Here is a 13,470-nt window from a genome sequence, read left to right as displayed (position 1 = left end):
GGAGAGCATTACTTCTGTGTATGTCCAGGTGGAAAGAGGTTGAGGGTTCTGGTAGCTGACTCCCAAAGTGCTGTAGTAGTTAACTTGTAGCGTTCACTTCAGTTTGCTGAGCTGAGGACTACAAGCTCCAGATCTTAACATTTCTACCGAGGGGCGCTTCCAGCTTCTTTGCTGCTGTGGCTTGGGTGTGCCTAAGCTGGGAAACCTGCCATGCCTTGATCCCGGTAAAATTGCAGTGATTCTGCTACTACAAGGAAAATGTTCTTCCTGTGTTGCTTTATTTAACCTATAGTATTTAGGGACATATCTCTTTAAGTTCACAGACATAGCCTCTTTATACCATACTGCCGTAGGAGCTGGGTGAGGACAAAATTGAGAATCAACCACCATTATGTATCGGGAACCAGCCCTTCTCTCTGACCTTGAGTGTGTTACTGTGTATGCCTGACACCTTCCTTCATGGTGAGCTCACCATCGTCCCACCAAGCAAGCTGGTCCTCTTTGGAAGAACACCGTGGTGTCTTAGACATTTGTAACATATAAGCCTCAGTGATCAAGATTCATGTCTCTTTCTTGGGAATTGTTTCCATGTTTATCTAAACATGAGAATTTACAGGAGGGGGATGCCTAGTTACCTCTTTCTATCCACCGGAATCATTAGAGGTCAACTCTTGTCTGGCCAAGGTGTTCTGTTAATGAATATGTTATCCACATGGGAAACTTTTGGGTTTATAAAATATACAATAAAATCCTAGAATCCTGTACTACATCCTGGCTCCACCATTTATAACTGTGTGATCTTGGGCAAATTATCTCATATTCTCATATATAAAATGAGAATAATAATAGTACCTTCCCCACAGAGTTAGTGTGATGATTAAATTAGAAATATGTGTATGTATTTATACACAAAGATAGATATTATACACACACATACTATATATATACATACACATGCACACATATATAATAATGCTTGTTAGATATGTTAGCTAGTAAGTGCTCAAGAAACGTTAGTTCTTATTATCTGCTGATGCCATCAGAGAGGAACTAGATCAATGGCAATGGGGCTGGTGTTCTGCCCTCTGCACCGTCCTCTTGTTAAAATGGAAGGATGGCCTCTGATCATCTGGAGCCTTGTCTCCATCTGTGCTTTGGGTCTTGTCTGCAGGATTTCCGTGACTTCTTTCTCTACTGTGTCTTCAGATTCTTCCACTGGCTCATTCCCATCAGCAATTAAACATTCCCAAGTCTCTCACATTGCTTAAAAACAATACAACCACCAAAAAGTATTCCTTGATGTCACACCTCCTTCCATTTCCTACTCTGTTGCTGGAACTTACATTATAACCAAGCTTTTTTTTCTTTTTTTTTTTGCGGTACACGGGCCTCTCACTGTTGTGGCCTCTCCCGTTGTGGAGCACAGGCTCCGGACGCGCAGGCTCAGCGGCCATGGCTCACGGGCCCAGCCGCTCCGCGGCATGTGGGATCTTCCCAGACCGGGGCATGAACCCGTGTCCCCTGCATCGGCAGGCAGACTCTCAACCACTGCGCCACCAGGGAAGCCCATAACCAAGCTTTTTGAACTAAATATCTATACTTACTCTTTCCATTTTTTCATCCTCATCTCTCTCCAAGAACCATTTCTAATCACTTGACTGGGTATATTTCTGTTTTTTTAACGTTAGAAATACTTCCTTTTCAAATGCCCTCTTCCCTTATATTCATCTTTATTTGAATTCCACTTTTCCACATACTTCTTGGGTTATTCTTCAGTTTCCTTTCCTTGTTCCTCTTCCTCGTCCTGCCTCTTAACTGTTCCTTGTGGCTCTGACTTAGATCCCTTTTTCTTTTTACCACACCACATATTCCTGGCTAATCTCATCTGCCCGTATGGCTGCTCAGTTTCTGTTGTAATATGCTGGTGACTTTGACCTCCAGCTCAGACCTTTCTCCTGAAGTGGAGCCAGGGGCATATTGGACTTGTCCATTGGAAATTTGACAGGCACGTCCAGCCTAGAACATTCAAAATACATTTACTCTTCTCAAACCTACTTCTTCAGTGCTTCCCAAGTTCATTAAAAAACACCGACACTCTTCACCAGTTGCTCAGACTAGAAGCCCATTTGACTCCTCTTTCACCTGATACCCAGTCAACCACCAAGTCTCTTCAGTTGCCCTAAATATATTTATTCTTACTGTTTCCTTCACTACTTTGTTAATAATCTAGTCCTAGCTACTCTTCTCTTGCCATGAATGTAGCATCCTCTTCTCTGGTCTTTTTTCTCCAATCCTGTTTCCCTCCAATTAATCATACTAGAGGCAGAGAAATCTCTCAGAAACACACATCCGATTATCATCCCACCTCCCTAAACCCTTCACCAGTGTCTTCTTGCCCTTGGATTGAAGTTCAGACCCTCAGAAAGCTGGCCCAGCCCTGCATGTTTGGGACCCCGCTTCCCTCTACAGCATCCTTACATACCTGGTCTGCCTCTCCGTTTCACTCTCACCATCCCAGGCTTCTTTCAGTTCCCTCCCAGGGCCACCTGACATATCCTGAGCTGCTTCCTGTGGCTTAAACACTGGCTCCCTGGGTGGGAAACTCCTAAACTCTATACAGCCTAAATCGTACTCACTCTTTAGGTCTCACCATAAATACCCTTTCCTGTAAAATGTCTTTCCAGGCTCTCGATTAAGCAAGGTCCTATTTCTGCGTGCTGTCATAGTACTTTGTACTTGCCCTAGCAAAACAATTGTAATTATTTATCTGCATTCCTCATTGGCCTATAAGCTCTGGAAACAGTAACCATGTTAGTGTTGTGTGAATGAGGGGACGAGAGAACAAAATGTTGTTCAGGTGTGTATTATTGCTGTCATTCATTTCTTCCTTTGTTTATTCATACCAGTGTTTCCTGAGCACATGCTTTGTGCTGGCTGCTATGCTACATGTGAGAGTGTAGTGTTGAATAAGACGGATAAGGACCTTGCTCCATGACAGCTTACAGTCAAGCAGAGGAGACAAACAGTAAACAAGGAAGTAACTAAGTGAATGATAAGATACTAGTAAGAACCATGAAGAAAATAAATTAGGAACATGTAGAATAACTGGGTAAGTGGAAATAGGATGACCAAGGAAGGCTGATCTGAGGAGGTGAGCTTAAACTAAGACTTGAATAATGAGAGGAAGCCAGCTGTACAAAGATCAGAGGGAAAATGACTCCAGACAGGTGAAACAGTCTCTGTGACCTTGAAACAACCATGATGGAGAAACGAAAAGAAGGCCAGGATGGTTGGAGTGATGTCAGGTGGGAAAAGAGTGATGGGAGGTCATGGAAGCCTTTGTGTTCATGGATAGGAGTTTGGACTGTAAGTAAAGGTAGACTTCTTTCTGGTTCAAGATACACCGTACATATGCTCCAGCTAAACCAAGGTGTACCGGGAAAACAGCCACTTGAGTTTCAGAGGTATGTTTTTGAACTGGGACGAACATCCTTGATCCAGTAGAAAATCATGTGATGTTTCTTTAATCAAGGGCAAGAATAAGTGCTGATTACATGATAAAGTATATATTTTTTAAAAGCTGCTGAGGAACATTTTATATATGTCACAGACCATAAACTTGTATGCAGTTACAATATGAATGTATAGTCATTGCTGCCTGATGCCACTGTCCAGATGATAGATATTTTGTAACTACTATTTTTGTGTGTGTGGGGGTACAGAATTTTATTACTTAGAAAAGAGCATCATTGGGAAAGTTTAATCTTGAGAGACAGTATAAGATTCCCAACATATAATGCTGTCCAGATAATGTTGATGAGCTGTATTTTTAATCATCTGTCACTTGACAGAACTTTTGTAAAAATGGAATCAATAATGGAGAAATCACAGGGAAGCTCAGACAAGACATTGCTTGTGAAAGCACTTGAAAAACGTTCTTAAGAGACATCAAATATTATTACTGTTGTTGAAACCAACTCTTTCTAACCAAGTACTGGTACTGGTGTAAGATTTGTGACTCTAAAGACTGGATATCTTGACCGAGATAGAAAATATCCAATGCCAAAATACCTTCTTTCTAACCAACATGCCTATAAATTTTGTTGAGAAACTTACATGTGTATACACTATTACTGTTCATTCAGTCATCTACTCAGTACTCAAGCATGCATTGAGCACCTACTTTTCAGTTTTGTTTGTTTGTTTTTTGGCTGTGTTGGGTCTTTGTTTCTGCGCGTGGGCCTTCTCTAGTTGCAGTGAGCTGGGGCTACTCTTCGTTGTGGTGCGCAGGTTTCTCATCACGGTGGCTCCTCTTGTTGCAGAGCAGGACTGTAGGCGCACGGGCTTGAGTAGTTGCAGCACGCGGGCCCTAGAGCATGCAGGCTTCAGTAGTTGCAGTGCATGGGCTCAGTAGTTGTGGCGCACGGGCTTAGTTGCTCCGTGGCATGTGGGATCTTCCCGGATCAGGGCTTGAACCCATGTCCCCTGCATTGGCAGGTGGTTTCTTAACCACTTCACCACCAGGGAAGTCCCTGAGCACCAACTTTTCAACAGCTAGTGGCTCTGGGGACAAAGCACTCAGCTAGACAGATGCAGACCTTGCCCTCATGGAACTGAAAATCATGATGAACACTGAACATGGCATACATGAAATAATAATCGCCTCTGCTTTTCTTCTCATGTAACTACATTTTATAGATGTAGGATATTGAAAGTAGAATATACAACAACAGCTATAAGGCTGTTGTATATGCTGAATGTCTAAAGTACGTATTTTTTATTCCTTTGAACCACTTGTTCATTGTGTTTGATTTTAAGTCTCTCTGGAATACTTTTTGCATAACTGCCATTTGTCCAACTTGAAAGTGGTGGGTGGATTGATCTTGTGGAGGCTGGAACAGGAAATCTATATGATGTGATCAGTAAGAACTCAGGCTCTGAAGTCAGAGTGTCTGGATTTGAATTCCCCCTGCCCTGTTTAGCAAGTGTGGTTAATATGCCTACGAGTCAATTTTCTCATCTGCAAAATGAGGATAATAGATTATTGTGAAGATTACATGAGATGATACAGACAGTAATCCTAGTTAGTGCCTGGCACGTTGTAGACTCTGATTTAATGTGAATTGTTCATCCTGCGGTTATGCCATCCTGCCTGCCTTCTCCATGCTTACTGTAATTATAGAATCTTCTCCAGTGCAGCTGCACAGCAGTCTCTGGGCAGTCTGCATTGTTTGGTGTTTTCTGGAATGTGGTAATAGTACTATAGGGAATATGTTTGTGACAGTAGGTACAAAGGTTTGAGATCCTTTGATGATATGATATATTCACTTGCAACCAGTTCTTTCAGGATCTAACAGTTTGTCATTGACTGTCCTTTGCAGAGCTAAACAGGAAAGGGGACAGTATAGTTTTACAATATGATACCCTGGAATAAGGCAGAATTTTGTTGTTGTTGTTAATAAGCTTTGAGTAAGACAGGAATGTTTTATGTAAATAAGCATGCTAACAAAATGACCACCTGAGAGTATCCTTCAGAACTTTCTGACCACAATTAACAGTAAGATATATTTTATATCAGATCAAGTTTACATACATACGTATACACTCAAGTATGAAACTGAAATAAACTTTCACAAAACAGTACATATTCTTACTACTGTAGTGCAGCATTTTTATTTCTTTCTATTCTATGTCATTCCATTCCATTTCATTCCTTTCCATTCTAGAAAAAGAGACCAGTAGTTTGAAAACTATTGATCTCAGAAATTGGTGGGCAAGACAATTCTTGTTTAGACAAGAATAGGGGTATAAATAAGAATTAAGTGGGTTAGTCATCAGCTGTACTGTTTAAATCTTTTCTCAGTTATCATCCTATATCCCATGCAAAAACACACAAACAAAACCCAAAACCAACCAAACAAAACAGCACTTGGTATTTAGTTCTTATTATATTTTGACAGATATTAACTCAGTTTGATCTTTTAAAATTTTGCAGTCTTTCTACTCCAGCAAAGTTGCAGACCAGATCGTGGTTACATGGAGAGTGAGTTCAGTGCAGCCAAGAAACTTTGCTTCTACCTCTGGCTTTGTCATTATCTGCAGGTTGACCTGTCTTCTCTGAGTCTCAGCTCAGAAGACGGAGGGGGGGGAGGGGCAGTAATAATATTTATTCTATTTAAATTAATTAATTTAATTAAATCTCTCCCTCCTGCTCCTACCCCTAGGGTGGTTTGACAGCCAGCTGGGACAATGTATTTGAAATAGTTTTGTGAACTAAAGGGACCTTTACAAATATAAAGACTATTGAGCTGTAAGATTCTGTATTTGTAACTATTACCTCTAAAAAATATGCCTTCTAGATTTCTCAGTTGAATACACTGATTGCACTTCTGCTGGGAGAACTTCTACCTGGAGACAGGCAGAAGATCATGACAATTTGTACCATAGATGTCCATGCCAGAGACGTGGTGGCAAAACTTATTTCTCAGAAGGCAAGTTATTTGTAGAAGTTTCATGTGTTTTTTGCTGATTCCTAGAAGTGGTGTTTATTATCAAGAGTACTTCTAAGAAAGTCGGGTTTTTTTTTTTTTTTTTAAGGTTGTATATTTTAATTAGTCCTAAGAAGCTGAGTGCATTTACTCTGGGTACTTTTTATTTGGGTTAGCGAATATATTATCCTAATGAGAGTTATCCCAAGTGATATCCCAAAGAGTTTGGCCAAGTCAGGAGCCTCTAATTCACATCATCCAAAAATTAAGTCAGAATGGAGGAACCACAGGAAGTCACGTGTTCATTTCCCTGTCTTCTGGCTTCTCTACACATAATTATCCATTGACCTGTGATAACCACCACTGTGGCTTATCCAGCCAGTAGCAGTAAGACTGTGTACCACCTAAACCATCTCTGTGTGCCTTTGATTATTTTCCTTTTGAAGAAAGAGAAATGTTGGCCACCCCTTGTCTTTTCCATTCACAGCTAAATTACTTTCTTTAAAGAAGTTATTTTCTAATCCTTTCAGTGTGTTATTAACCTTCTTATCTCTTTAAAAAGTCCACGTGTCTCTTAGATACCGGCAGTGTTTAATGCGGAAGGAGAATCTCTCACCCTTTTTCCAAAATACACTGCTACTTAAAATGTCTGAAATACGCTTGTCTAGTGAACAAAATTGACATACCATGCCCTTAACCTGCTTCTTCCAAATCCCTTTTGTTTTTTGAGGGTGACATTTCCTTTCACAATTTGAATGCATGCTTGTATTGTGAGATGATTGCTGTTGTTTTTCTAGTTCCTTCTCAATTTATTAAAATCAAAGTGAATTTTAATTCTCTTCACAAAGTCCTAGCAAATGCTTCCTTATTTAAACGTTAAGTTAAAAAAAAACTTCTTGATCCAGGTTCAGGACCATCAGTGAAGAATGTTGCTTAATTGCTAATCTAAAACTGATCCTTGCAAAACACAATTACCGTGTATTCTCATTTTGATGATGAGCCATTGATAACTACTCTTTGAATATGACCTTGCATATTTTATTATGTTTTATCAGTGGTGACTTGCTTGCAGCAGGATAAATTTTGATTTAAAATATGTTCTTTATTTTGTACTTAAAAGAGATAGACTGTCTAATTCCTGCTCATTTAGTATGCATAAATATGCAATGTTGAGACTTATGTAGATATCAGACAGATGAGTAGATAATACTTTTGGTAACTTGCAGTGATTCCTAAGAAACCCTTGGGTCAATTGGATTTTGAAAGAGACTGGAATTATTTTTTCAAACTGGGAAAATAATGGATAGAATTGAGTAAAATAAGAAGGAATAGCAACGAAAAAAACACTGTTGTTTGGTTTAATGAAAAATGACGTGGAAATCTCTACTGAAAGCAGAACAGTTTGAGAATGGACTTGGTTGAAAGTATAGTTTATTTATATCTCTGACATGCAGAAATAATGGATTATGTGCTATTTTAATACAGAGTGTATTTTACCATCTGATTTCAGTGGTAATGAATATAAAGTCACAAAAGTGATCAAATCACCTGGGGTGATTCATAAAAGGGGAAAAAGCATTGCTTCAACAAATTGATGTTGTTTTACAGTAATAGCCTTCTTAAAATGAAGACGTTTATTACACACATATTTCTGATTAAGTATTTAACCATCTACATGCAGTTACAGTTTGCAATAGCATACAAGAGACTTACCTTTTGTGAGATTTTTTAAAGAGTAAAATGCGACTCAACCAAGTTGATTAGTTTAATAGATTACATTTGTGACCTTAAAACTATCAGTGTCCCGTGTGTGATGATCATGTGATGTTTTTAGGTCGTCACTCCCCACGCTTTTGTTTGGCGCTCTCAACTTCGTCACCGGTGGGAGGACACCCAGAAACATTGCCTCGTTAATATTTGTGATGCCCAGTTGCAGTACTTCTATGAATATTTAGGAAACAGCCCTCGACTAGTGATCACTCCTCTAACTGACAGGTAACAATGTTAAGTTGGAGTCAGATGGGAAAAACCAAGCCAAAAGTTCCCCAGCATGGGTAAAGATGTCTGAGATTGAAAATAAAGGACTGTGAGAAAATGATGAACAAATTGCAAAACTGTACGAAAGCAGAATGTAAATGCACTAATTGAGTACATAGCAAATGTTGGTGTTAGAGACACGTTAAAGAGAACCAAATTAGAAAAGCAGAATTACAGACGCTATGTGGTATACACATCATGAAATCATGAGCAGTTAATATGGCTCAAGGCAGCATCTTTGACCTTGGAGTCCATTCCCTCTGGTTATTTATGGCTAACACCCTGATATTAGAAGTGTAAAAACTGCCTCCCTTTATTAGAAGTGTAAAAACGGGAATTGCCTATATTGAATTCATTTTTGAAGGATTACATACAGTGAAAGGAAGAAAAGGAGAACAGAATGATTCATCATATACAGTACGTCTGAAGCACTGTGCTGAGAACTGTCCCAGTGTCAAGCAGGTAGGGTTCCTGCTCTCTCAGAGCATACTTTCTAGGGGAGTGTGGTGTGTGAGTGTCTGGGAATGAAGAGGAACAGTAAACAAATTAACAAAGTTGTGTTAGGTGGTAATATATGCTGTGACAAAAATAAAACAGGGTGATAGGTTAGAAAGTGTCTTGAAGGGAGAGCCTGCTATAGATTGTATGAGAGGACATTTGAGCCAAGACCCAAATGATAACAAGGAACCAGCTATGCAAACATCCTGGGCCAGAAAGTTACAGGCAAAGACAAGTAAAAAGTTTCTAAGATGGAAAGGAGGTTGGCAGACACAGAGCCCAGTGTGGCTCAAGCCTGTCAAGGGAGCAAGGGATTCTTAAATGTTCATTGCCACTTGACTCCAAGTTAATAGATGCACACGGTCAGAATGTTGTAGAGGTAAGGATATGTCACATTGACATGAGATTCTTTGTTCATATTCCAACCTCTGCTGAATTATTTGGTGGGAGAAAGCATATTTAGTCCTTGGTATTCATGAAAGAGAAATCACACCTCAAGATCATGTGCATGTTCCCAGTTATCCAGTTACCACGGTGCCGTATACTTTATCTGGGAACGGAAGGGCAGACGGTTGCAAGTCTGTCTGTCAAGCTGGGTAGTGGTGGCCCTTGGAGGCTGATGGATTTCCCTCACTAGCTTTGTGATCTTTCTTGCACACACTAATCTGCTCGTGATGTTATCCTTGATAAATCGTATGGCTTCTGCAATTGTTTCTCTAATTCAGTTCCCTTTAACTTGTCTCTAACTAAAAGTCAGTGTTCACTATCTTAATTAATTTATGTACTGCTTTCAGGGTGAGAGATTAAACTTTGTAGCTTGACAAAATCGCTTGAAGAGTCAAAACTGCAAATGCCAGAGCCTGCTGTATACGTGCCCTTGCACATAGAGCAGGGGGTGGGGGGAGGCACAGCATACAGGAGAAATGGGGAAGAGGCATTTTTAAAAATTACCAGTGTGTGAGGCCAATAGCTTATTAACTTTTTAATTTAAAGATCACTATGTGGTTTATTTGGAAGTTAAAAGGAAGATGAATGTTCCTTTTATAGAGTGAATAGGGCTGTATAAGATGTTCGCACTATGTACGTTTCTTTCCCATCTCATTCTTCGGGTTGTTTACTAATTGCTTACATTAACACAATGCTGCCTTTCAAACACTTTCATTACGTCTTGTTTGATGCCGACCTTCCCCTTGTGTGGTAGACTGGACAGAGACCATTTCCTTCTCCCCTATGTGGGCAGGTTCAGAGAACCAAGTCAACCAAGCTTGTAACTGAGAGACTTGGGCTGGAACACAGGTGGACTGGTTTGGGGGTGCTAAGCCGCTGTTCCAGAGAGACCCAGAATATAAGGCCTTCGATAACGTAGCAGCTGGGGTCTCAGTTGTGTGACATTCCCGAGGAGGATGGTCCAGCTGTATAGGCTTCTGGATGGCCGACATGCTACACGTGGTTTGCACATTTGTTTCAGCCAATGGGAAAGGGGAAAATGCCTCAAAGGAGGCATCCCAGGGTTAGCACACTCATTTCAGTACATAGCATGTTGGCTGGAGCTTGGTCACTTGACTGCTCCTGGCTGGAAGGCAGGGAAGAAACGTAGTCTGCAGCATATAGGTGGTCATATGTCAGGCAAAATTTGGAACCACAAGAAAAGATTAATAGGGGATAGTCTGTACCATAAAAAGTGCTATAATTCCTAGTCCAGGGGTCTTTCATTTCCATATTCATTGTAAGATGCTCTGAAACGTGATGGCTGTAAAATGTAGAAACACTCTCCATTTCCATAAGTAATTGCTTCTATCTGCATAGTACTTTGAATTTTTTAAGGTATTTACCTTTGGCCTTCTTAGCAGTCCATTGCCATCACCACTTGGGCACCGTGTTGGGTTGGCTTTCTTAATAAAGTCCTACGATAAACCTCATTTCATGGAGGAGAAAACTGAGGCATGTTGATGTCAGAAATGTAATTTAAGATTATCTGATGAGTGGCAGAGTAGATACTAGTCCTGGGTCTTCCGTGTGTGTGTCTTCCCGCTAGATCCACTGTCTGTACTAAGACGAAAATAATTCATGAGTCTGCAGAAACCTCACGTTAGGTCCTCACCATTTATTAGTTTCCTTCTTTTACAAGTATTAAATTCTGTCTTTGCATAATTTTCCTCAGTCTAAGGACCTCTGAATCTTTCCTGCAAAAATAAGTATTATCATAATCTAAACACACGTAGCAACATGTTCAAAATGAATTCCTGAATACATTTTAACGTAATAAATTGTTACGTCTTTGTTATATTTGCTTTTTACAGTGAAATAGGTGTATATTATTTGCATACTCTGTATTTATGTTTACATATCTCATCTCTTAATGTATTTATTAAATAGCCATTTAATGAAGTTAGTGTTTCATTCATTCATCATCCAAGATATCTATTTTTCTTTTATAAACAATAGTTGGAGATGTCTGCCATATTAATAATATGTTTACCTAGAAATATCAGAAATTCAGGAGCATTGCAAACTAAGTGTCATTTGTATTCAAACATACAGCTCTTAGGAAATGAGACAAATAAAGCAGTACATTCTCCTCTATTACTTTTAAACAGCCAACCTAAAATTAAATTTGATATTATCCTGACTCTTACCATGAACGAATCAGAGATGTGTCAATATTTTGTGTTACAACCAGATTCTTAGACCGTGACTTCTTAAACTTTAAAAAATATTGGATTGTCCCTCACATCTCCTAGGAATCTCATAGAAGATCGTAATATTTGTGTTTTCTTTTGCTTAAAGGTGTTACATTACTTTAACTCAGTCACTTCATCTCACCATGAGTGGGGCTCCCGCTGGCCCGGCTGGTACAGGGAAAACAGAAACCACCAAAGATCTTGGCCGTGCCCTGGGCATGGTGGTTTATGTATTCAACTGTTCAGAGCAAATGGACTACAAAGTAAGTTAGTTATAAAATGATACATCCTAACAATATTATTCCTGACCTGGAATGAGTCAAACTAATAGCTAAAAACCCTTTGCTGTTACATTCTTAATGCCTCACTCCATCATTAAGTCCATAGGAAATATCTATAAGGGATTGGTGCAGACAGGAGCTTGGGGCTGCTTTGATGAGTTCAATCGAATTTCTGTGGAAGTTCTCTCCGTGGTGGCAGTACAAGTGAAGATGATACACGATGCCATCAGAAACAGGAAGAAGAGGTGAGCGGCTTGTAGCTTCTTCCTGTTCTTAGAAGTAGAAAGAGAACCTTAGAGCAATGCAGGAGACCTCATCTTCACAGTCTCCAGCTGCCTCTCCCTGTCCTAGGAGATGGTTAAAATAAGAGAGACTGGTTAATTGTGAAGAATTATTTTGAATAACCTCCTGTGTTTTAGCCGTGTTTTTTAAGTGTTCATTACAACAAAGGTGTACCACATACTTTAATCAGTGGAAGAATGAGCACCCTCTACAACACGAAATCCAGTTATCAATTCTCAGTCCTGATCTTACCTGACCTTCTGGCAGCATTTGACACAGTCACTCCCTCCCTTCTGCATGACACGCTTTCTTCACATCAGTTCCAGGACTCCACATCCTCCCAGTTTTCTCCCACCCTCAGGGCTGCTCCTTTGCTGATTTCTTCTCATCTATAAAATGGGGAGAAGTACAGTACCCACCTTATGGATTACAGTGAGAATTAAATGCAGAACGCTTGGGCAAGGGCCTGACACATAGCACCATGTCAGTGTTAGCTATTATTTTTTATTATTATTTCCTGACCTATTAATGTTGGATGTCACAGGCCTCAATCTTCAGGTGTCTTCTTTTCTCTGTCTCTACTTGTTCCCTTGGTCATTTCATTTAGTCACATGACTTTCAATACCATATTGATGGTGCTGGCTACCAGCTGCCCAGACCTCCTTTCTGTGATATCTAGACTTACATATACAATGTCAGCAGTTGTCTTGGGGCATCTGAAGACTCCATTTGATGTCTCATTGGCCTCTCATATTTAATATAGCCAAAGTCGAAATCCTGGTCTTTCCACTAACACTTGCTTTGTTAGTTGTCCTGTCCCAGTAGAATACACCCCCACATTCTTCCAGTTATTCGGGCCAAAACCTTTCCAGATGGAGCTAGAACCTAATCACTTCCCATGTTGGTGCCACACTCTGAAAGACAAAACATGGTGCTTAGGGTTTGATGGCTTCATTTGAGAAATCAGTATTATAATACCCAGTTGTGGTTTTCTTTGTAACATTTTTGTATACAGTGAAATCTCATGTATCTGGCCTACCCATTGACTCCCATTTCTTAGGCTATTTTGCTCAGCTAGCTGTCTTATCCATAAGAACATGTCAATCTCCCATCAGGGGAAGATCATCCAGCCCTTTGAAACTGTGAACCTATTATAGAAGTTTGCAGTTATTGTAGATACATCTGGGTATTTCTACCTTGTAG

General features: G+C 39.9%; 1 protein-coding gene across 1 annotated transcript in view; it reads left to right on the top strand.

Annotated features, from left to right (window-relative positions):
• DNAH11 (dynein axonemal heavy chain 11) overlaps positions 1 to 13,470 on the top strand; it is a 313,208-nt gene that overhangs the window by 114,020 nt on the left and 185,718 nt on the right. Inside the window, exons 31-34 of the mRNA XM_060108331.1 lie at positions 6,360 to 6,491; positions 8,323 to 8,483; positions 11,811 to 11,967; positions 12,085 to 12,230. Coding sequence (XP_059964314.1) covers positions 6,360 to 6,491; positions 8,323 to 8,483; positions 11,811 to 11,967; positions 12,085 to 12,230 — 596 coding nt within the window. The remainder of the gene's footprint in view (positions 1 to 6,359; positions 6,492 to 8,322; positions 8,484 to 11,810; positions 11,968 to 12,084; positions 12,231 to 13,470) is intronic.

The sequence above is a fragment of the Mesoplodon densirostris genome, chromosome 9 (genome assembly GCF_025265405.1).
Source record: "Mesoplodon densirostris isolate mMesDen1 chromosome 9, mMesDen1 primary haplotype, whole genome shotgun sequence".
NCBI classification, from domain to species: Eukaryota; Metazoa; Chordata; class Mammalia; order Artiodactyla; family Ziphiidae; genus Mesoplodon; species Mesoplodon densirostris.
Note: the sequence above shows the minus strand (reverse complement) of the source record. Positions and strands in the feature narration are given on the sequence as shown.